A 25,513-nucleotide genomic window follows, 5' to 3' on the forward strand; every position below is an offset into this window, starting at 1 on the left:
GAGAAACAGGTTTAATTGAGTCATGATTAGCTCCTATAAATGTCTAATTCCTAATATACACAATGCATATAATCAAATTAATAATAAATATTAATTCTATTTTTCAACACATGACTTGAGTTATATTTTACAACTTCAGGAACTGAGAGACAGAAGGAGAGGAGGGTACGAGAGCTTGGGATGACATGACTATTTTAGTCATTTTGCATAATATTTTTGTCTTATTTATATCTATCCAAACATAATTTAGGATATTACATTAGTGTCTTGTACATTGTATTCAAACACAATACACAGAATAATTTTTAATATTTTTATTATATTGTCTCCGTCTCAGTATCATATTCTGTCCTGTCAAAAAAAAAAAAAAACAAATGCAGCCTAAGGAAACATGCATTTTCCGTAAAACAAAAGCTCTATACATAAATATTCATCTCTATTAAAAGGATGCTTTATTTGTTCTAACTTCTTGCTCATACACTGCTGACATACATCTGGAATGTATCATCCGCGTTAGATGCGTCAAACACCATATTTAATGATGGAAGAGTGTATTAGCTCGGAGCCAAAATGAAAACACAGATCATTAGGTTGGGTGGAAGTGCAATGCAACCAACTAGTCAAGCTTTCTTTATCTTCATAGCATCACAGCGAAATCATAAATAACTTATAAAAGATCATGCTAACGTTGTCAACCATAATTCAACTCCACTTCAAGCAACTCTCCATTTCGAAGGTGCTGCTAGTCGCCTTCTCTAGAACAATATTCATGTACTGAAACCTAATCGACTTTCTTTTCAGATGATTTATAGATCCAGTTTGCCCTCCATATTATAGGTGATAGAAGCCGTTCTGTTTTCCAGCCTAATGACTTGAGCTGCCGGAAATTAATTTAGTTTAATTCCCGTGTCATTAGTGGTAAATGTTAATGGTGAAGTCTGTGGTACCTATGGTTACGGTGACTATAGTGGCTACAATGACTATACAAATGTTAAAATTGAAGTCACCTTTTTTTTTTTAATTTTGATAATACTTTTTTTTAATTAAAAGCGTTGTTAAATAGTAAAACAGCATTACTTTAATTTTAGCAACACCTTTTAAGGCACCGAAGCCACCAAAGCCACCATAGCATGCACCAATGTTAATATATCCAGTCGCACTTTCAAAACTAAGAGAACAAAACTAAGAAGCTAAATAGAATTTGACCAGAAGCTTGAATACCTTGTGAATAAACACGTCGTAGTGCTTATCGATCCACATTTGGCTGTCTGAATGCGAAGATTTGCTCTCAGAGACATTCATTGCAAGAATGAGAGCATGAACAAATGATTTCAGAACGTCAGCAGCATTTGAATCTTTATGCACAATAACATTAACAGTTCCGTTCCTTTCAACTAGTAAGTACTTGGCTATAGGTGAAAATAACAAAAAATGAACTAAGGTTTAAGACATCAAATGGAAAGGTGAAAGTTAGTAGATAAACATTATGAAGAGAGCTCAACCTTTTGCATAGTAAGATGCTGCAGAAAGCAAATGCTCCTTACTGTCATCATTTAACAAAAAGAAAATTCCAAGTAAGGTTTATTAATGAAGTTTTACTGCTATTTCTAACAATAATCGAGAATAAACATGCAACTTAAGTTTAGACGTAGTACTGATAAATGATAACACATGCTGAGCAAGAATTGACAATTGCTTTCAACTTAGTTAAATGTAAAGCCACTCATGTATCGCCACCCAACAGCATAAACTTACAGGAGAGTAGGATCATATAGTAGAGCTTTTATAACGAAAAGGTTTAAATTCAATTCTTGCTGCACCATATCTTGAAAATAAAAACTACATTTCTTCACAAAGTTCGATGAACTTGTATATTGTCAAGGTTTCAAGTCCAAAAGAAACTGCTTAACATTTTCAAAAATTAACATGGCATGAGTTTACAATGCCATGATTTTGGGCCATTAGAGGTTAGAACAGAAAAGTGAACCATTATCTTGAAATAAATAATAAAGCAGTGATCATATGTTAAGGCAGAACCCAGAAGGTTGTTAAAGTATTATTCATGGATTAAGAAACAAATTTTCTCAAAGGATAAGGAAGCCACTCACATTTCCATGTTATCTAATGATGAAACCCTTGTACCTAAATGTACTTTTGTATACAGCAAATCAGCATTCTTTGAGCTCCATACAGTGAGCTTAAGAGGTAAAACATGTTCCTTTGCAGAGACTTGTTCAGGTGACAAAACTGCAAAAGTATGAGTAGTAAATTTAATGCTAAGATTCAATAAATAAATAAACAAATTTTCTGTATAAGTTGTAGTTACAATGAAGTAAGATAAAATGAACGAAGATAATACCTTGGCCTGTCTTCATGAAATGCTGCAAATGAATAGTGGTTCTTTCAGGATTTAATGAGGTCAACGCTAGGCACCGCACAGCTTGGTAGTTCGCTATGAAATGAGACAAGATTTGGGACATCAGGTTTCCATCAATGATTTAGGACATGTATTTAGGGAGGAAATACCTCTTTACAAAGAAGCTATGCATGGAAACGGTATTTATCTACCTTCAGACTATTTGGAACCATCAAGTTGAATATTTTCAACTGTTTGAGAAAGTGATATCCTAAGATCTCAATGTCATGGATTAATTTAAGATTGAGTAAAGTATCGTTTTTGTCCCTAACGTTTATAGGTAAGTCCTATTTGTGTCTCTAACGTTTAAATCGTCCTATTTGTATCTCTAACGTTTATAAAAGTGATTCAATGTTATTCTCCTATCAATTATACTAACAAATTAGATTATATTTTTTAATTATTCTCACTTGGATGTATTCATTCTCAATTAGGTCTCATTTGGATGTGTTCGATTTTAATATTATACCCACTATTTGTGTTTAGATTCAATTATGTCCCTAGAAAAGTGAATTATGTAAATGTTGTAGGAATTAGTTTCAACATTTGATGAGCTATTTTTCGGAGTAGATCATCGATTCTATCCCAGACATTTATATTCTAACTTCAAGAAGTGATTTTTAAAACTTAAACTAAAGCGCTCATGATGTGTAATTGACGGCAGGATAACATTGAATCACTTTTACAAACGTTAGGGATACAAATAGGACGATTTAAACGTTAGGGACACAAACAAGACTTACCCCAAATGTTAGGGACAAAAACGATACTTTACTCTTTAAGATTTTAATAAGACTCAAATTATTTTTGGTGTAAAAAAGAAAATATTGTCCATTTTTTTTTCTTTTCTGAAAAGATTGGAGTGATAATTTTCCCCAAACACCAAAATATTAGAAACTTGAACTCTGACCAACTACAGCACTGTCATCAAGTTAATACTATCAATCTCTAACAGCAGTTACTACTTGATAAGGTCCATAAGCCCAATGTGTTCCTTTTTTTTTTTTTCCTCTCATTGATTGTGCAACACAAGAACTATGCAAGAGACAAGTGTATCAAATGTACATTGAAGATAAAAATGTGTAGGACATACCATACATATGGAACAGGGTTAGGGACAAAAAACAAACCCAAATGGCTAGTGGGTGTCCTATGGTGATGCGAGCAACAAGCATGCCCAATGCCATGCCAATCATTGTGGCCACTGTTTCTTGACTCCCTTCCTATAGAGATGGATGTTAATACATCAAAATATGATTAAAAAAGAGGGTAAACTACCAAAAATGCACCCGAATTATTTTCGCGTTGACAAAAATGCTTCCGAATTGTGTTATCGACAAAAATGTCTTCAAATTATTTAAAAACGTGACAAAAATGTCCAACATTAAATATACATTCTCAAAAAATGCTTTAGAGATTGAATTTTGATGCGGTTTTTTGCAAGCACGATTAGAAAAATGAGAAATGTTTATCCTTAAAATTTTGTGATTTTTCGCTAAGTATATATATTTTTTGGTGACTTTTTTGTCAATAACCAATAATACTTTTAAAAAATGAAAAAAATTTAAAAGTCAAAATTTTTATCCATTTTTCTGTGTGTATTTTCTAAATAGTTATCTAAATATTACTATAAAATTTTGGATCAAATGCATATGTAGTTTGTCCAATACAAAAGTCATTTCCCACTTACATAAAAAATAATATTCATTTTGGGCATTTTTGTCACATTTTTAAATAATTTGAGGACATTTTTGTCGATAACAAAAATTCGGGAGCATTTTTGTTAGCACCAAAATAATTCGGGTGCATTTTTGGTGATTTACCCTAAAAAAGAAAGAAAAAACTATGCACATACATACTTTTAAAAGAAAAGGTAAAGGTAACAGACATAAAAACTGCTACTATTGTGACTACACCTAGCGATTGTCTTATATACTGCTGCCATTGCTTGTAAATAAGAGTAAACAAGAGAGAGATAATAGCAGTAAATAGTTTTTTTCTAAGAAAGTGGAAGACTTAGGTCTCATCCTCCCTTGTTTTTGCATTTTGAAAATTTAATTTTTATGTAACATTAAATGTAACTTGTACCTTAGCAGATATATCTGCGGCATTATCCTGAAGAGCAAAATGCTGAGTCAAAGCGGCTCTAGTGGCTCCACTTGCAACACCAGCTAATTCAAATTTCAAGTATATTTAGAGACTAAATTAAGAAATTTGGATATCAATACAGTAGCAATTAGATTTTTTATTTTGGGGCTAAAAAGAAAGAAAAAAGAGGGGGGGGGGGGGGGAGAGACTAATCTTGGATAGTTCTTCAGATGCAAACTTTCTGCCAAACAACTATATTTGTTGATAAATATCACATAACCTAATGTGACGCTGCATTAGATGTCTTAGAAATTTACTTACTGGAAATTTGGAATAAGGAGGTAAGAGACCTACAGCTAACAACTAACACGTAATCATATACTAATCTATATTTCAACTTCAAGAAGTGATGGAACTTACTGAATGATCTTGATATGCTTCCTAGGCAAACAATAATCACAAAAGCTGACGGAAACAGTGGCGAAATAAGGTCCATTAGCATTCCTGCAATCAAAGAGGAGCATAAAATTTAATTTGACACATGAAGAGAGCAATAAGAAATATGTTATTTAACACTGATTGGCACCAGCAAAGGTTTATACTTTTTTGCTGCTATAATTTTTACTTCCAATAAATAAATAAAAGGCTTAGCCAGTAGTTGCCAAGTAAAGGATTCTGTGTAGAATATGTCCTCCTCTGATATTCTTAAATTGTGTTATTGAAAGGTATATGCTTTCTATTCTCCCTTTTTTCACTTGTGTTCAATTTGTAAAATTGAATTCTAACAATAAGCAGAACATACAGGAGCACCTCTCTTGCTCGAGTCTCCAACGAGAAAAGAATAATTCTGTTCTGCAAATTCTTATGTCATGTCAATCTAAAATGGCACCGAAGTATTTCTGAATAATCGAAAAATTCTACTCTTTTCCCCATCTCTCTACCAATTTGCAATCTCAGTCCAGGAATCACTATCGCATCAGTGCTCAAATTTAAATAATTAGTATTGGCTTATTTCTGCACATCTCAGAAATGTGTAGAGAAAATTGTTGCATGAAAATTTAAATAAAAATAAAAAAAATGGTGAAAGAATCTACCAAGATCGTTCATAAGATCCGCAACCAAACGCCACATTTTGGCATTACTATCAAGATTTGATCCCTGCATCATGTGAGTTAAACAGAAATATTGTTAGCCAAAGTGCAAGATACTTCACATGGAGTTATTTCCAGAAATTTCATTTTCAAATTCATACGCTTGAATAAATTACATGAGATGCATACCTGGTAGAATGTGAATAAGATACCTCCAAGCATGCCGGTTAGATCCCTCAAAAACCACTGTAAATAGTTTCAACAATCAAAATCTTCTTATCTCCCATACGCCATTTTACAATTAGGGTTCACTCATTAACCAATCAGACACAACACAAATAGTTGATACCTGAAAAGTGGCACCAATCACAGTAGCTGATTTCTCGCCAACCCCAATAGCACTAAGGAGAGCCTGAAAGGGATAATATTGAACACGGGTAAACCCTAGATATTCACAAAACAATGATTACTACATAAACACAATGAAAAGTGAATTACCTGGGTAGACAGCATGGTCCTTGTATAAGTTGAAAGACCCTGCCACAATCAATCAATTGTTAAATCCAAAACAAGAACATTCCTCAATAACATTGTTTTCTGCATTGCATAGTTTACCTGCAATGTATCCCATATTTGAAAGGGAACATAATCTGCAGTCACACTGCTCGGAAAACCCTGTATGCCATGAAGAACAAACAATTAATTACAAAATTTAGGTTTCCTCTTTTTTATTCTATTTTATTTTATTTTATTGAGATATTAGGAATAGAAAAGGCCTGCCTCAGGAACTAATGCCTGCAATAATCGTCTCCAAAGATGGGTGAAACGGGCACCGGATCTGCGTGAATGAGAGAGAAGCACGAAGAATAAGAATAAAAGAGGAAAGAGGTGAATTATGATGGTCGAGAAAGAGAGTACCTTTTAAAGGAGACAGAGGAAGAGGAAGCTTGGATGGTGAAAGTCTTAGAGAGCTTGGAGGTGGAAGAGCCATTCCATTCTTCCAAGGTTATGGCCGAATCGTTGGAGTTGGACAGTGCTGTCATAGCCGCAGATCCCCCACTTTCAGACCTCCTTCTTCTTCATGCCTTGATAACTTCACTTCACACTTTGCACTTGGAAAGTTGTTTTGTAATCTTACAAGTGACTTTGACTTTGTTTTGCTTTAGGCTTGATTTGGTAGAGTTTTGAAAGAAGCGCACCTCGTGCTTTTTTTGCTGTGACTGAAATAAATTAAACAAAGAAAAACAAAACAAATAAAATAAGAAACTATCTAAATAGAGGGATAGTCGTGTTCAAGATTACTTTTAAACTCCTCCTAAGGTGAAAGAAACTCCACATGCGAAAGTTGTAACTTCATCGTCATCTTTGTCATAGTATCTGCCACTGTATTTGCATCTCTCATAATCAAACGAAAGTCAACCCGCCAATTCCAATGCATGATATCTCTTATTTTGAGCATCAGTGGATCAATAAACCCAAAACCATCTTGAGTAATAAGATTAAATGTTTCCACACAATCCGTCTCACAAATAACATCTCGTTGACCCACATCCCAAGCTAAGAGATATCCTCTCCAAATAACAAACAATTCTCCTTGAAGAATACTATTACTTTCAATCATTCCCAAACACCCCCTTTACCAGCTCCCATTACAATCTCTAATAACACAAGCAAAACCAACACTATCACCCGAACCAAAATATCTAGCATCACAATTAATCTTAAAAGTACCAATAGATGAGGGATTTCAAAAACCATTTAGAGTAGAGGGAAGGGACATACGTTGTAATTCAAAAATATTCCTAAGCTCCTTTTCTGAAGTTAATGCCAGACAAATCACTTTTTCCGGAGGCCAAGTTTCATGGGGATTAAAGATGTCATTATTCCTTGCTCGCCATATACACCAAAGTCCCGAAAAGAACTTGAACAGATGCTCTCTGCTATGATACAAGAACCAGTTCTTCAAATCCAAAGGATGACAAGAAATATCCAACCTATGCCAGACAAGCTGAGCTTTTGGACAATCCCGAATACAATGTAAAACCGATTCCTGGCTAGAAAGACATCTTGGACACCTATCCGATGACGACATCCCTCTTCTAAAGCGAAAACTTGCAGTAGGAAGAGCCTCCTTAAGACACAACCAAGCCAAAAACTTATGCTTTTCCGGAACAAGCTGACGCCAAAGCCAAAGTCAAAGCTAATTCTCCCGCTCCTCCCAACCAAACAGCTGCTTACACAACCACAAGTAACCATTGCGTGAGTCATAGACTTTGGCAGCAGACCCACTCCAATACCAACCCACTTCCGGACCTGCTTGTTCATCTGGATTATAAGAGAGAATATTATCTTTCAAATTTTGAGATAAAGGAGAATAAAGAGTATCCAAATGCCACCTATCAACCGACCAAATATCCTGTATCCGGAGATTCGAATCAGAAATGTGAACATAATCCATCTCATTAGATAACCGTCCTTCTCTCCTCCAGCTAGAAAACAAAAAATTCTGGTTCAAATCTCCAATACACCAAGCAAACCCATCCTTCAACAATTTCCAAGCCTTGCAAAGACACCTCCAAATGGGAGAGTCTTTGTTCTTAGGATAACTAAAACAATCATATAGAGATGATCGGTATTTGGTATCCAACAATTGGACCCATAGCTTGTTTGGCTGCTGGAAAAAAGTCCAAACTAACTTCCCAAGAAGAGCAATATTTACACAATAAGGATCTCTAATCCCCAAACCTCCATATTTTTTTAGAGTAACCAGTACCTTCCAACTAACAAGATTCAATCCTCTTCCATCAACTTGTCCTTTCCAAAGAAAATTCCTCATCATAGACTCCAATTTACTAATGATTCCTTTGAGAAAAATAGAGACGCACCTCGTGCTTTTAAAAGCTCGTGTGTTTGAGATGATAGTTTTTAAAAGTTGGGGATATTTTTTTAAAGTACTAAGGAGAGTTTTTTAAAATTAGTTTGTATTTATTAAAATTAAAAAATTTAATATAAATTTATATATTAATTAATATTTAAATATAATTTTTATATAAATATTTATTATAATATTTTTAAATTTTAAAAATTATTTTACTAAATATATTTGTTATTATTTGGATTTATTAAAAAAATTTTCAATTTATTAAATACAGATACTACAACTTTTAAAAGGTAAAAGTTTTACTAAACTATTTAGTCTCTAATATTAATGTTCTGAAAACCGAATCAATTATCGAACCGCTCTAATTATTAATTTATTAAGTTAAAAATTTAACAATTTTAACTGTAGTTTAATTGAAATAATCAAATTATAATAAAATAATTAAAAATTATATTTTTATTATTTTAACATATATTTGTACTAAGCTTTTATATTAGTGTTATATTATAATTATAATTATTTGACTAAATTTTTTATAATTTATAATATTTAAATTCTAACTAAATTTAAGAATTTAGAAGTTTTAAACTTTTAAACATTTTAAATTTTTTTTAAAACACAATATAATTTTTAATATATACTTTCAAATAATATATATTTTAGATTATATAAATAGAAATATATTATTTATATTAATATTTTAAGCATAGGTATAATTTTTTGGGTCATATTATTGTTTTTGTAAGCTATAAATGTATAATTTAGTGGCCCCAACCACAAACTATGGCAGTGATGTTGATTTGGACAATAAGATCAACTTTTAGTTTCCTCCCTTTTGCTGCTGCGGATAAGGATTTGACATTAAATTTGTATATAGTCAGTAAAAAGAGAACAATTTTTTTTGGGCTCAAATGGAAGCCCATATCTATTAACCCTAGTATATCACTCCTCAAGTCCTCTTATTCCTAGTTTCATGCCGTAGCCACCAATCCCGCATAACTCCCTTCATAGTTTCATATCCGATTCGTCGATGCCGCGCCACCCTAGATCTGTTGTCCCTGCGCCATGCCGTTCCAGATCCACCGAAATTCCGCGTCGAAAGACTCCATTTTCCTTCTTTGTTTCTCATGTTTCTATTTTTCTCCACTGTGTTTATTTCTTTTTTTGTCTTTTTTTTAGAGTGTATTCTTTTGTCTTTTTTCACTGTGTGTATGTCTCTTTGTATTATTTATGTTTTTTTTTCTTTTTATATTTTGCTTTTTGTAATTTTAAAAATCGGCCAGTTTTAGTCCGATTTGACTCACCGGTTTTTAGTTAATTTTTTAGGTTTTTTTTCTCGTTTCTTTGATAGATTGGTTTTTTTATAAAATCAATTCGTTGCGATTTGACCAATTTGATTCAGCGGTTCGAACCGAATTTTAAAACTTTTTTATATATTTATTTTTTTTTGTCAACTAAATTGAACAAAATTGTTTCAAATCCAACAAAAGTCAATTTTATTAGTGAAAGCATATTTTTTCGCATTTTTTCTTCTTCTTCGCATTTTTTATTTTTTGTATATTTCTTCTTCATCGTCATTTTTTTTCATGGTTACTATAGTTGCTACGGCATGATGTGCGAAAATTGAAACTCACGGATATTGGTAATTGTACCAAATCGCACAAATAATACCATGTTGAGTTGATATCATTCCCACTAAAATTAAATGATTGAACAAGCAAATTTTCTATTAAAAGGCCTAATTAGATTAATAAAACCTGATTGATGATCGAAGAGCGCAAGAGAGTATTTTGCTAAGAGCGTTGAGATTTTTGAATATTGAATGCTTGGATGTTACGGATAATGAGCGTGAATGATGAATTGAGAGAAGACAGTGATGATAAGAGTCAATGGCCGCCATTGTCTCTATTAATTTCAATGCTTCATCAGGTATTTTTTCATGATGTGGACATCTTCTAAGCGTAAGAACCTGAGTTTTTAAGTAAAATTGCTTAAGCAGAGTAGAATAATTTAATTATTCGAAATAAATTCGAAAAAATAAAAAAATATTTTTTTTTTAAATATAAAAGTGAGATTCGGATTCAGTAGATTTTTTTGAGTGGAAAAATGTTTTCTTCTAAAAATTTTCGCATAAAAATGCGTATCGATAGATTAGTCGGCGGTACTGGCTTAAGTCTATCCGGTATTGCATGAGAGAGAGTAAAATAGTAGAAAATCTTAGAAAAGTATTTGGAATAGCAAGTTGGACACTTATTCTAAAAGTTTTGACTCAAAGTCAAGCTAAACGAACCAAAAATACTATGCGGTTGGACCGGACCCAAGTTGGGTCCAATCCCAACATATATAAAGTCATAAATGAGCCAAGAAAACTCATTTTTAGCACAAGAGGGAGAGAGGGTCGTGAGATTGAGAGAGAGGGGTGTCCACTATTGACACTATTTATCATCTCTTTCTTTTGGCCATATCTTGAGCTATAGTGCTCGGATTGATGAACAGTTTGCAACCACGCAAAGCTCTCGCCGAGATCTTTCTTTCTAACAGATCAAAGTTGGTAAGAAAATCTTTTTCCAAGCTCCATTTCTCTACCCTATGTCATTTTCGAAAATAGCTTTTGGGTTGTTGAATTTCTTTGTGTTCTTGTTGTTTAGGTGTAATCTAGCTTGGGTAAGTAGCGGGTTTTACCCCAAAACTCGTTGGACAAGGAAAGATATCACTAAACCCTTTGTGTTTAGTTGTATCTCATAAACCCTAGCTTTGATTCTTGTTATTTTTCATGATATAGAGTGTTCTTGGTGTTGTTTGGTGTTGAGTGAAGGTTTGAAAGCTTGTGGTGAAATGGTTTTGTTTGTGGAGGATAATCGGCCAAGGTATGATTTCGGTTTTCTTTATATAATATGTAATGTTTTGGACACTTAGGCTAGTGCAACCTTAGGATAGGTTTTGAATTGTTGATGTATGATGTTTTTTATGATTGTGATTATTTTAAGGAATGATGATGTTGATTAATGATGTTGGGGTTGAATAACGATGATTATGAGTATTGATAATGAAAGATGATGCTTGTTGATGTTGATAAATGTTGAGGATGGTGAAATGATGTTTTGGGTTGTTAATTATTGAGAATTGGAAATATGTAAGGGAAATTTTTGGATGAAGTTGTATGTTGGTAGGTTGTGGAATTATTGAAAAGTATGTGAACATAATTTAGGTACAATGGGACAGTTTTGACATGGTTTAGAATACATATGAATTAGTTTGGTTTGGAAGTTTGAAAACTAGAGAATGTTACATGGTTTTGTAAAACTTGTTTTTAATGAACTTTGGCGGATTATAACTTGAGCCTCGGTTCTTGAAATTGAATGATTTTTATTTTAAATTAAAGATGATTTCAAGAGCTTTAAAATGATATAAAGTTTGAGAAAAATAGAGTTTTGTAGAGGGAGTTATGAACGTCGAAAATTCGGTTCAAAAATCTGATCTCTGCAGCTTTAAAATTTTTCTGGATTTGGTACAGCATACGTACGCGACATAGTGCACACGACGCGAACATTCTCCACTGCCTGGGCATCTTGTGTACGCGGACATGTAAAATTTTACCCTTGCGTACACGAGCATTTGACACGCGACGCGAGCATCCCATTCAGGTTGGGACACTCGCGTATGCGAGCAGGGGGCGCGTATGCGAACAGGGGGTCGCGACCACCTGTTTTTAACAGCATGCGTACGCGGGACAAGGGCTTGCATACGCGAGACCCCTGTTTTGTTAAAAAATTGTTTTCTCTTCATTTTAAAGGTTCTCTAGCTTTTTAATCTTCTTTAAGTACTATTTAAGATTACTAACTAGTAATTAGGCCTTAAAACTAATAGAGATGGGTTAATGAAATAAATTGGTAAATTTCTGTAGGATTTTTGAAGAGGTTTGGGAAGTTTTGTGGATGGGATGATCAGAGTGAAAGGGGTAAGGTGTGATGTTGACGACACGAAAGTGGTTGTGAACTATGATGACTTGAGAATGAGTTGAGAATGAATTTGAGATTGATGAACTTGAGGGACATTGATATTGATTAATGAGTTGTACTATATTATTGAATTGTTATGATTGGCAAGTCGTTATGCGCCTCGGGCAAGGGTTGTGGCAGTCTCCCGCTTGTTGAGGTAGCGGTGCTGGCATAGGGGCCGAGGTAGTCTCCCGCCTATGTTGAGATGCGAGAACTGAGGCAGTCTTCTGCTCGCATAACCTTTCTACCACAAGAGTAAACTTGGGCACTATAACCTGAAAGAGTGTACCGGGCACTATATCCACAGGTTGAGAGTGAGCAGGGCACTATATCCCTAGCTTGGCAGAGAGGCGACATCTTGGGGATGTGTCGGGTTGGCATTTTGAACCGACAAGTGATATCAAGAGCCAAATAGGATAGACATTCATCATATGCATCTTTTACATGCTTGCTTGCTTTGATTACTTGAGTTATGCCTATTTGAATAACATGCCTAAATGTTAGTTGATTTACTTGTTATATATGTATACTATTTGTGTTTTACTTGTTTACATTATATGTGTTTTAATAGCATTGGGGAGGATTGGTAGGCGGTGGCGATCGGATCGCACGGAGGGTAGGTTAGAGAAGGCTATGGGACAGCGGTGACTAGTTTTTGTTAGAAATTCCTTAAGTTAGAACACCCTATATATATATGAAGTTCTAGGATTGCCTTTGGCGTTCCGAAACCTTATATCTTATATATTCGGCATTGTTACCATACTGAGAACCTCCGATTCTCGTACCATATGTTGTTGTTATTTTTCAGATGTAGGTCGCAACCCACCTCGGTGAGTTTACAGATATGGTGACAGAGAGGAGGATGATCTTTCTTATGATTTATTTTACTTTACTTTTGTTGTAGTTATTCTCTCACCTTTTGTATTCTGTACTTTATTGCCGTAGAGGCTTACTTGAGAGATAAGTTGTATAAGCTGTTTTAACTTAAAAACTCTGTAGTGTTTGTTTGTAACTAGTCGGCCTAAACTTTGCGGGCTACGACTAGAGTTCTTTTGACTATCATACTTATATCATGTCTTGTGTTGTATCTTGTTCCTTTACGCATTTTGTAATCATGAGGAATGTTTCGCGTATCGTATCTCTGTTTCTATGTCTTTGGGCTATATTTCTTCATCAGGCTTCTAGTATTAGCATTTCCTTCAATATTTACTACTGTATGAGCTTTAGAACTGTCGTGACGCTTTGTTATCCTTCGCTTTACGGCTAGAGGTAAGGTTTAGGGTAACGGGGTGTTACAATTATGGTATCAGAGCGGTTCGTCCTCGTGAGCCTGAGGGATGGACTGATTTTGCTTCATTGCATACTCTGGGTCATTTTTCTTTCATGCTATTTAGGTTATTTGTTTGATATGCATAACATGCTTGTTTGTGAGTGCTTTTGCGATAATTGAGGCACTAAGCTTAAGATATTGAGATTGATCACCTTGATATCGATTGTTTGGTGTGGACAGAAAACCCAAATGGCGCCTCGCAGGCAAGGTCGACTACATACTCATGGAAAGAATGAGGGTAATCTGCTGAATGATAACCATGCTGAGTTTATGGCGACGATGACTAACCTAGCTAACACCATGCAAGTGAACGTTGCTGTGACTACTCAGGCTATGGAGAGGATGGGACATGGGAATGGTAACAGCAATGGAAATAGAGGAGGTGTAGGAAACAGCTTGGGCGGTGGTGTTTCGATGACATTAGCAACCTTTCTGAAGGTTAACCCACCATGTTTTAAAGATTCAACGGACCCTACTGAAGCAGATAACTAGTTTCAAGCCATGGAGCGTGCGTTGCAAGCTTAACATGTTCTGGAGAATCAGTTCGTGGAGTTTGCAGCCTATCAATTGATGGGTGAGGCTCAACACTGGTGGTAGGGGGAGTGCTGATAAACCACTATTTTATGGTTTATCTTGTACTCATTTGAGTGGTTTTTGTCAAGTCCTTACCCACTTATTTATACTATTTGCATGGTTTTACATTTTCCTTCCTGATTTTGTGCTATGATTGAAAACATGTTTTCTTTCGTCTTAATTTGCTAATATTAATCCTCTCTTATTACCATTAGATACCTTGATATGTGTGTTAAGTGATTTCAGAGCTTATAGGGCAGGAATAGCTCAGAGGATGGGAAGAAAGCATGCAAAAGTGGAAGGAATACAAGAAGTTGAAGAAATTACTAAGCTGTCCAGCCTGACCTCTTTGCACTCAAATGGTCATAACTTGAGCTACAGAGGTCCAAACGACGCGGTTCCAGTTGCGTTGGAAAGCTAACGTCCGGGGCTTCGATTTGATATATAATTTGCTATAGCTTCCCCGAAGCCAAGCGATGCAAACGCGTGAATCACGCGGACGCGTGACCTGGCAGAAACACAATCCACGCTAACGCGTGGACGACGCTTCTGCGTCACTTTTCCGCGACCTGAACGTACCAGAAATCGCTGGACTATTTTTGACCCAGTTTTCAGCCCAGAACACACAGATTAGAGGCTATAAAGTGGGAGAATGCATCCATTCATAAGAACAAGCTCATAATTCATAATTTTTAGTTTTAGATGTAGTTTTTTAGAGAGAGAGGGTTCTCTCCTCTCTCTTAGGATTTAGTTTTAGGATTTAGGATTATTTCTTCTTCATCACAGGTTCAATGTTCCTTTTATTTATTTTTCCAATTTAATTTATGAACTTTTCCATGTTAGATTTGAATATTCTATTTAATATAATTTGAGGTATTTCAGTTATAAGATTGTTTTATTTATGCTATGAATTCTTTCGATTTATCCAAATTATTTTCATTCGAGTAGATTCTCCTCCCTTTTGGCTCTGGTTAAGTAATTGGTGACGCTTGAGTTATCAAATAAAGCAGTGGTTGAAATTGGCAGATTACTAATTGATCTAGATCGCTCTAAAGCTAGTCTTCCCACAGGGATTGACTAGGACTTGAGGATCAAGCTAATTAGTCCACTTGATTTACCTTCATAGTTAGAGGTTAACAAAGTGGGATTAAAATCCAATTCTCATCACAATTGATAAGGATAGGACTTCCAGTTCTTATACCTTGCCAAGAGTTTTATTATTTATTTAAATTAATTCCTTACAATTTACTTTCTTGCCATTTACTATTCTTGCTTTTTATCTTATACATTAAAAAACCCAAAATTCTACCTTTATTATAGCTAATAATAAGTCATACCTTCCTGCAATTCCTTGAGAAGACGACCCGAGGTTTAAATACTCGGTTATCAATTTTATTGGGTTTGCTTAAGTGACAAACAAAACGTTTGCACGAAGGGATTTCTGTTGGTTTAGAAACTATATCTACAGCGCGACTATTTTTATAAAATTCTTTACTAGCAAAAATCACAATGTCAAGTGCCGACTGATGCAACTATAGAATGGGGACATTCCATGGGAACTGTTTTAGACTCTGTTCTATAAAAAGTACTTTCCGGAGTTGATGAGGAAAGTAGGGAAATAGAACTCATGCAGCTGAAGTAAGAGTCTATGACCGTGGCATAGTACACCAGCAAGTTTGAAGAACTTTGTAGATTTTCGAGAGTTTGTCAGGATGCTCCCTAGTCCTACAAAAGATGGAAATGTATTAAGTACCAAGGAGGGCTCAAGGATGACATCATGACCGATGTGGCTCCGTTGGAGATTAGAAGGTTCTCAGAGTTACTGAACAAAGCAAGGGTTGTAGAAGAATGTGCTAGGAATGTGGCTTTGGCAAGGGATGCTCGTGGAGGTAACAACGACCGATGTCGTGGGGAATTCTTTCAACCGAAGGGACAAAACTTCAAGAGGGATGGGCATGCTCCTCAGCATCCTCAGGGCCAAGACAACTTCAGAGGAGCTAACTATGACCAGTTCCGTCAGACAAGGGGAAGAGGTATATGCTTTAGCTGTGGGCTGCCTGGACAAATTGCCAAGCACTGTCGTAAGGGGAAGAAGCAAAATGCGGGCCGGAATCAGCAACCAGGTTGGGTGTTTACTCTAGATGCACGTTATGAGGCGGGGTCGGATCCTCTGATGAAAGGTAAGCGTATACTTTGGGTATAATATGTTGCTTGGACCTAAGGGTAGCTTAGTTCTATCTTTTGGAAAGTCGTCGTTAGGATTACAAGAGCTTAGGGTTTTTGTCAAAGTAAACCATGGGAAAAGAAGATTCTAGTGGATGTAGCTGAGGAATTCGGATTCATGATGACGAAGGATTAGAGTGGCACAGCGGAAGCGTGGTGATTAGCAGTTTCGAGTGCGGAAATCCTTTTTTAGGAGGGGAGGATGTACAAACTGGGATTTTCATGTAAAACTGCTTAGCAGATTAGAATAATTTATTTTCCTGGAATAGGTTTGAAAATATAAAAAAAATATTTTTTTTAATAAAATATAAAGGTGAGTTCAGATTCAGTAGTTTTTTTGAATGGAAAAATGTTTTCTTTTGAAAATTTTGTGTAAAAATGCGTACCGGTAGATTAACCAGCAGTACAGGCTTAAGTCTGTCCGGTACTGCGTGAGAGAGAGTAAAGAAGTAGAAAATTTTAGAAAAGTATTTGGAATAGCAAGCCGGGCACTTATTTTAAAGGTTTTGGCCCAAATTTTGGCCAAACGAACCAAAAACGCTATGCGGTTGGACCGGACCCAAGCCCAACATATATAAAGTCATAAATGAGCCAAGAAAGCTCATTTTCAACACAAGACAGAGAGAGGGTCGTGAGATTGAGAGAGAGGAGTGTCCATCATTGACACTATTCATCATCTCCTTCTTTTGGCTATATCTTGAGCTACGGTGCTCGGATTGACGAATAGTTTGCGGCCACGCAAAGCTCTCTCCGAGCTCTTCATTTCCAATGGATCAAAGTTGGTAGGAAACTCTTTTTCCAAGCTCTATTTCTCTGTCCTATGTCATTTTCGAAAATGGCTTTTGTGTTGTTGAGTTTCTTTGTGTTCTTGTCGTTTATGTGTAATCTAGCTTGGGTGAGTAGTGGGTTTTACCACAAAACTTATTGGACAAGGTAAGATATCACTAAATCCTTGTGTTTAGTTGGATGTCATAAACCCTAGCTTTGATTCTTGTTATTTTTCTTGATATAGAGTATTCTTGGTGTTGTTTGGTGTTGAGTGAAGGCTTGAAAGCTTGTGGTGAAGTGGTTTTGTGTGTGGAGGATAATCGGTCAAGGTATGATTTCGATTTTCTTTATGTAATATGTAATGTTTTTGGACACTTAGGCTAGTGCAACCTTAGGATAGTTTTGAATTGTTGATGTATGATATTTTTTTTATTGTGATTATTTTGAGGAATGATGATGTTGATTAATGATGTTGGGGTTGAATAATGATTATTATGAGTATTGATAATGAATGATGATGCTTGTTGTTGTTGATAAATGTTGAGGATGGTGAAATGATGTTTTGGGTTGTTAATTATTGAGAATTGAAAATGTGTAAGTGGAAATTTTTGGATGAAGTTGTATGTTGGTATGTTGTGGAATTATTGAAAAGTATGTGAACATAATTTAGGTACAATGGGACTGTTTTGACATGGTTTAGAATACATATGAATTAGTTTGGTTTGGAAGTTTAAAAACTAGAGAATGTTACGTGGTTTTGTAAAACTTGTTTTTAATGAACTTTGGCGGATCATAACTTGAGCATCGGTTTTTGAAATTGAACGATTTTATTTTAAATTAAAGATGATTTTAAGAGCTTTAAAATGATATAAAGTTTGAGGAAAATGGATTTTTGTAGAGGGAGTTATGAACATCGGAAGTTCTGTTAAAAAATCTTATCTCTGTAGCTTAAAAATTTTTCTAGATCTGGTACAGCATGCGTACGCAACATAGTGCACGCGACGTGAGCATTCTCCACTGCCTGGACATCTCGCGTACGCGGGCACTGCATGCGTACACGGACATGCAAAATTTACCCTTGTGTACATGTGCATTTGACACACGATGCGAGCATCCCATTCGGGTTGGGACACTCACGTATGCGAGTAGCGGGTCGTGTACGTGACCACCCATTTTTGCTGAAAAATTGTTTTCTCTTCGTTTCAAAGGTTCTCTTGCTTTCTAATCTTCTTTAAGTACTGTTTAAGATTACTAACTAGTAATTAGGCCTTAAAACTAATAGAGATGGGTTAGTGAAATAAATTGGTAATTTTCTGTAGGATTTTAGAAGACGGTGACTTAGGTTTTGAAAGTTTTATGGAAGGACTGATCAAAGTATAATGGGTGGAGTGTGATGTTGAGGGCCCGAGATTGGTTGTGAACTATGATGATTTGAGAATGAATTTGAGATTGATGAACTTGAGGGACACTGATATTGATTAATGAACTGTGCTGTATTATTGAATTATTATTATTGGCAAGTCGCTATGCACCTCGGGCGAGGGCTGTGGCAGTCTCCTGCTTGTCGATGTAGTGGTGCCAGCGAAGGGGCCGAGGCAGTCTCCCGCCTACATTGAGATGCGAGGACTGAGGTAGTCTCTCGCTCGCATAACCTTTCTGCCGCAAGAGTGAACTTGGGCACTATAACCTGAAAGAGTGTGCCGGGCACTATATCCACGGGTTGAGAGTGAGCAGGACATTATATCCCTGGCGTGGAAGAGAGGCGACATCCCGGGGATGTGTTGGGTTGGCATTTTGAACCGACAAGTGTTATCACGAGCCGAATATGATAGACATTCATCATATGCATCTTTTATATGCTTGCTTGCTTTGGTTACTTGAATTATACCTATTTGAATAACATGCCTAAATGTTAGTTGATTTACCTATTATATATGTATACTATTTGTGTTTTACTTGTTTGCATTATATGTGTTTTAATGGCGTTGAGGAGGATTGGTAGGCGGTGGCGATGAGATCGCATGGAGGGTAGGTTGGTGAAGGCTGTGGGACAGTGGTGACTAGTTTTAGTTAGAAATTCCTTAAGTTAGAATATCGTATTTATGGTTTATATATATATATATATTATTTTTGTTAAACTTGAATATCTGTTTGATGTGAAGTTCTAGGATTGCCTTTGGCGTCCCGAAACCTTATATCTTATATATTGGGCACTGTTACCATACTGAGAACCTCTGGTTCTCATGCCATATGTTGTTGTTATTTATCAGATGCAAGTCCCAACCCACCTCGGTAAGTTTGCAGATACGGTAACAGAGCGGAGGATAATCTTTCTTTTGCTTTATTTTACTTTACTTTTGTTGTAGTTATTGTCTCACCTTTTTTATTCTGTACTTTATTGCCGTACAGGCTTACTTGAGAGATAAGTTGTATGAGCTGTTTTAACTTAAAAACTCTGTAGTGTCTGTTTGTAACTAGTCGGCCTAAACTCTGTGGACTACGAGTAGAGTTCTTTTGACTATCATAGTTATATATATATATATCTTGCTCATTATTATATGATGTCTTGTGTTGTATCTTGTGCCTTTATGCGTTTTGTTATCTTGAGGAACGTTTCGTGCATCGTATCTCTGTTTCTATGTCTTTGGGCTATATTTCTTCATCCGGCTTCCAGTATTAGTATTTCCTTCTATATTTATTACTGTATGAGCTTTAGAACTATTGTGACGCTTTGTTATCCTTCGCTTTATGGCTAGAGGTAAAGTTTAGGGTAACGGGGTGTTACACTAAGCATGTCTTTATATCTTTTCGAAGCTTTATAGATTGACTCACCCTCCTTTTGGGAGAATGAATTGATTTCATTCCCTAACCGGGCCAGCTTTTGAGGTGAAAAATATTTAGTTTGGAGTTTACTAACTAGATCATCCCATGAAGTGATGCTGCCCAAAGGTTGTGACTAGAGCCATTATGTGGTTCTGTCCCTCAGAGAAAAGAGAAATAGTCATAGTCGGATGGCTTTGGGACTAACTCCATCACTTTTCACGGTGTTATTAGATAGTTGCAAAAAATTTGCTATGTGGATGTTCGGATCCTCGTTAGGACTACTGATAAATCCCATTTTGAGGGTTTATCTTGTATTGATTTCAGGGGTTTTATCAATGATTCCACACGCTTTTCATATGAAAATACAAGACTTTGTGTTCCTTTCCTAACTTTTGCCTCATGGATGAAAACATGCTTATTTTGCACTAAATTAGATACATTTCTAATCTTCTCTTGATGCCGTTCGATGTCGTGACCTGTGTGTTAAGTGGTTTCAGAATATAGGGTAGGGATGAACCGGAAGAGAGAAGGAGAATGGGCGCGAAGGAAAGGAGCAGGAAAAATTGAGCTTTGGAAACTTCAGCAAGGGCGCGTGCGCATACTTGGCGCGCCCGCGTGGATTGCGCAGCTAGAAGTCAAAGCCAGAAGCCAAGCCACGAGTCGGCTTGTGTAGCGGCTAGGCCATAACCCCCATGGGTGCGCACGCGTACGCTGCGCCTCCGCTCACATTGCAAGATGCCCCAGTGGCGCGCACGCGTGCTTTGCGCGTGCGCGCCGATGCTCGAACATGATTTTTTTTAGAAGTCACGTGACCTGGGCGTGGAGACAGTTGGAGATCTCATCTTGGGGGAAGTGCCTTGGCGGGAAGAGCTTAAGAAGACCAAGGGTTGAAGGGTTAAGGACTTTTTGGCTCATTTTTAGATGGTTCTAGATTTTTTTGGCTATTGTTAGTTACACTCTTGGGTAGAGAGAGAGAGGGAGATTCCAAGCTCTCATTAGGGTTCATCTTCATCCATTTTCTGAATTTCCAATCACACTTTGGTGAGATCCATTGCAATTCTCAATTCATTTGGTCATGTTATAGGTCTTCTTCTCCAATCTCAATTAGTGCTTGTAATTGCTCAATCCTCATAGATCCTATATTCAACTTTGTAGTTTTGGATTTTTTTCAATTTTTTTGAGAAGCTCATTTCCATTGTTGTTCTTTGTTAATTGTTGTTAGTTTCTTGTGTTGAAGCACTTTCAATTCTACTTCCTTCTCATTTTTTTACTATGCCTTTTCTCCTTGCTCATCAATTGTTTGATAAAATGCCAACATTAGTTATGGAGTAAAAGTTTCTTACTTGGCATAGGGTTTGAGTCATTAGAAAGAGTTGAATAGTTTATGTCAATTGTTGATTTGGAATTAGAAATTGCTAATTGACTTGGAGTGCACTAAAGCTAGATTTCCCTAAGGTGAAAACTAGGACTTGTGACTCAAGTTAGTTACTCTCATTTGACTTTCCTCTATACCTAGGGGTTAACTAAATGAAGCAAGGCCTAATTGTTATCATCATTGATGGGACTATAAGGATAGAATTTCTAATGCCAACCCTAGGCCAAGTCTTCTAAAAATTGATTGCTTGTTTGCCATTTATTTTGCTAAACCTTCAAAAGAACCACAACAAGGCTTCCTAATCGATAAGATGCATGCTCTAGCAACTCCAAGGGAGGACGACTCGGGGGACTAGTACTCTCGGTTATAGATTGTAGGATTGTTTGATGCGAAGTTTGAATGTCGATTAGACTATACTCACGATTATATCCATTATTGAATTCTATATCGGCATGATAAATTTCGTTTATCAAAATGGCGCCGTTGCCGGGGATATTGCTTAGTGTGCCATGTTATTGCTTAGAGTAGTTATGTGTGCATGCATATAGTTGCATTTTTTTGTGATTCTTTGTCCAAGTGACTAACCCCTCATCGTTACCATGAATTTCACTTCCCCTTCATTGCATGACGTGTTCACAACCGAATCCGAGCTTAGTCCCCTTCATTGCATGACGTGTTCACAAGCTCGGAAGCGGTTAAGGTTTGGACAAGGTGAAGAGGTTTTCACCACCTCAACCACCTCACTAAAAGTGAACATTGAACCGTCACTCAACGAAGGCAATAATCATTCTCCCATCAAAATCACTAACAATTCTTTTCTTGTTTTAGGTACTAACGCCATGGATGCTCCGAGGAGAGTTACTATCAAGGAAGCGGGTGCACCGGATTACATCCTTCAACCCCTTCATGTAACTCACCCCAATTTGAATGCAAACTTTGAACTCAAGACCGCTTTGATCAACCTCCTACCCAAATTTCATGGGCTTCCTGCACAAGACCCTATTCGACATCTCAAGGACTTTCATCATATATGCTCAACAACAAGACGGGAAGGATCCGATGAGGTTGCTATATGGTTGTTTGCTTTCCCTTTCTCTCTTGAGGACAAGGCTAAAGAATGGTTCTACACTTTATCTAGTGAAGTCACCTCCGATTGGGACTTGCTTAGACGAGGCTTCTTGGATAAATTCTTGCCCCCGGAGAAGATGGATAGGCTAAGGAAGGAAATGTCTTGTATTGTACAAGGTGAAATGGAACCACTGTACGAGTATTGGGAACGGTTTCGTAAGCTATTAGACGCATGCCCTAATCACATGCTTGACACTCAAGTATTGCTTGGATACATATGTCAAGGGATGCGAGAACAAGATAGAACCCTCTTGGACACCTCTAGCAATGGTTCTTTGTCTAAATATAAAACAGCGGAGGAGGCATGGCAACTTATCATTGACTTAGCCGAATCCAATCAACATATGAGACGAAGAGTCAACCGCCCAAGAACCGTGAATGAGGTATCCACTAGTAGTGAAACCACCGCTCTAACCAAATCCTTGAGCGAAATGACATCCGTCTTGAGGCAACTCCAATTGAGCTAACAACAACCACAACAACCTCAACCTCAACCTCAACCTCAACCATATCAACAACACTCTCCACCCCTCAACAACACAATCAAAAATTGGTCCCTCAAAAAGTGTGTGGCATTTGTTCTTGCTATTCCCACTACACGGATGAGTGCCCAAGCCTTCAAGAGGACAACACTTTGGCGGCTACCCACAATTTCTATGACCGCCCAAATCAAGGGTACGACCAAGGCGGTAATCCTAACCAAGGGCACCCTTATCAAGGAGGAAGCTACAATCAAGGGAGTGGGTACCACAATCAAAATTGGAGAGACAATCATCAACAAGGAAATAGGGACAACAACAACAATGGAGGAGGTCAAAGATGGAACAACAATTCACAAAACCGGCCACCATACAACCAAAACAACCCACCATACAACCAACAAAACCAACAAAGAAACTACCAAACATATCAACCACCACATCAAAGACCACCACCCAACCAATCACAAGCTCCTCAACTCACATATCCAACCGTCCCCTCCAACCAAGATGAAACACTCCGGACCATCATCCAAGGCCAAAAGGAACTACAAAACACACTTGCTTCCGGTCTCACCGGCCTCACCTCTGCACTACAAGCTCTTCTTGCACGAATGGACACATTATCAAATCCCACTCCTCAACCCCCAATCCAAAGCGTCATTCCCTCTCAACCTCAACCCAATCCTAAGGGGGGCATCAATGCCATCACCTTGAGATCCGGAACACAATTAAAAGAGAAGGGAGCAAAGGATTCAAATCCCATCACAATCACTCAGGAGGAGGAGAGAATAGATATAGAAGAGGTAGTGGAAAAGGAGACACCACAAGTCATAGTTGAGGATGAAACTCAACCAACAAAAGAGACCCCCAAGACCAAGAGAACCTTGGAAGAAGAAATTGCTCAACCACTCCCATTTCCAACACTTGCAAAGAAAGCTAGGAAGCGCATAGAACTCGACCCCAAAATGGTAGAAATGTTCAAGAAAGTTGAGGTAACCATCCCCCTCTTTGATGCTATCCATCAAGTTCCTAGATATGCAAAATTCCTTAAAGATCTATGCATGAACAAGGATAGAATTCTTGAATTGGAAACCATCCCATTGGGGAGTTCTATTTCCGCTTTAGTGGGAGCATTGCCCGAGAAGTGTGATGATCCGGGCCCTTGTATGGTCACTTGCACCGTCAATGGAGTTCAATTCGTAGATTGTATGTGTGACCTCGGAGCATGTGTTAGTATCATGCCTCTCTCCGTCTACCGGGTATTGAAGTTACCACCACTAAAAAGGTCGACGGCGAGATTTGTCCTAGCGGATAAAAGCATAATAACCGTGACGGGTGTTGCGGAAGATGTATTGGTGAATATCAAAGGGTTGGTATTTCCGATTGACTTCTATGTCCTTGAAATGCCATCAAGTGAAACCGAGAGAGCATCATCCATCCTACTTGGAAGACCATTTTTGAGAACTTCTAGATTTAAGCTAGATGCTTACTCGGGAACATACTCATTTGAGATAGATGGGAGAGTCGTGAGTTTTAGCCTAGAAGAAGCAATGAAGCATCCACCGGAAAATCACTCTCTATTCCGGTGTGACCCAATTGACAACATTGTCGCCGAAGTGCACCTTGCAAAGTTAGATGAGAAGTACATGATTGAAGAGGCAAATGAAGATCCAAGCAAATTAAACACCACACACCATACAAACCATCCGGAAACCCAAACATCAAATCATGACAAAAAGATGGAATTGAAGCCACTACCTCCCCACCTAAGGTACTCATATCTTGATGAAGCCCAAAAGCTCCCCGTGATAATCGCACAAGAGCTAACTCCTCAACAAGAAGAAAAGTTTCTAGAGGTATTGAGAAAAAATAAAAGGGCAATCGGGTGGAGTTTGGCGGATCTAGTGGGAATAAGCCCCCAAGTATGCGAGCACCGCATATTCCTTGAAGAAGGAGCAAGACCGGTCCGACAACCTCAAAGGAGACTTAATCCAACCATTCTTGAGGTGGTGAAAAAAGAGGTCACTCGGCTACTTGAAGCGGACATCATCTATCCTATCTCGGATAGCGAGTGGGTAAGCCCGGTCCAAGTGGTGCCAAAGAACTCTTGAGGGATGCATCTCTTGAACAAAAGCTTTGAGCTAGTGGACGTCCAACTTAAGGACGGTAAACAAAAGTGCTAGGTGGGAGACACCCCACCATGGTAGGATCTACCATTTGTACATAGCCATTGAATTCTTCTTTGATTGATACTTGCTTACTACTTGACTTCATGTTTGGTAGCTAGGTGATCGATGAAGTTGTAGCTAGATTTTGTTTCAAATTTTGTTTCATTTG

The 25,513-nt window shown here is 37.1% G+C and overlaps 1 protein-coding gene across 3 annotated transcripts; it reads right to left on the minus strand.

The window, feature by feature from the left end:
- Positions 1 to 201: 201 nt before the first annotated feature.
- Positions 202 to 6,839, minus strand: LOC112750275 (protein root UVB sensitive 3). Of its 3 annotated transcripts, none has more exons than XM_025798918.3 (15): positions 6,514 to 6,839; positions 6,376 to 6,433; positions 6,211 to 6,270; positions 6,094 to 6,132; positions 5,945 to 6,007; positions 5,785 to 5,841; positions 5,599 to 5,662; positions 4,925 to 5,008; positions 4,505 to 4,587; positions 3,510 to 3,639; positions 2,360 to 2,452; positions 2,109 to 2,247; positions 1,503 to 1,543; positions 1,222 to 1,409; positions 202 to 351 (listed from the first exon to the last, which is right to left on the minus strand). In XM_025798918.3, the coding sequence occupies exons 1-15, from the start codon at positions 6,636 to 6,638 to the stop codon at positions 340 to 342; spliced, it is 1,236 nt and encodes a 411-aa protein (XP_025654703.1). In that variant the 5' UTR covers positions 6,639 to 6,839; the 3' UTR covers positions 202 to 339. The 3 variants fall into 3 exon arrangements, with proteins under 3 accessions (XP_025654703.1, XP_025654700.1, XP_025654702.1); XM_025798915.3 differs by having other exon boundaries at positions 202 to 877; XM_025798917.3 differs by having other exon boundaries at positions 202 to 1,094.
- Between the last annotated feature and the right edge of the window lie 18,674 nt (positions 6,840 to 25,513).

Source organism: Arachis hypogaea, chromosome 15 (assembly GCF_003086295.3).
Source record: "Arachis hypogaea cultivar Tifrunner chromosome 15, arahy.Tifrunner.gnm2.J5K5, whole genome shotgun sequence".
Classification (NCBI taxonomy): domain Eukaryota; kingdom Viridiplantae; phylum Streptophyta; class Magnoliopsida; order Fabales; family Fabaceae; genus Arachis; species Arachis hypogaea.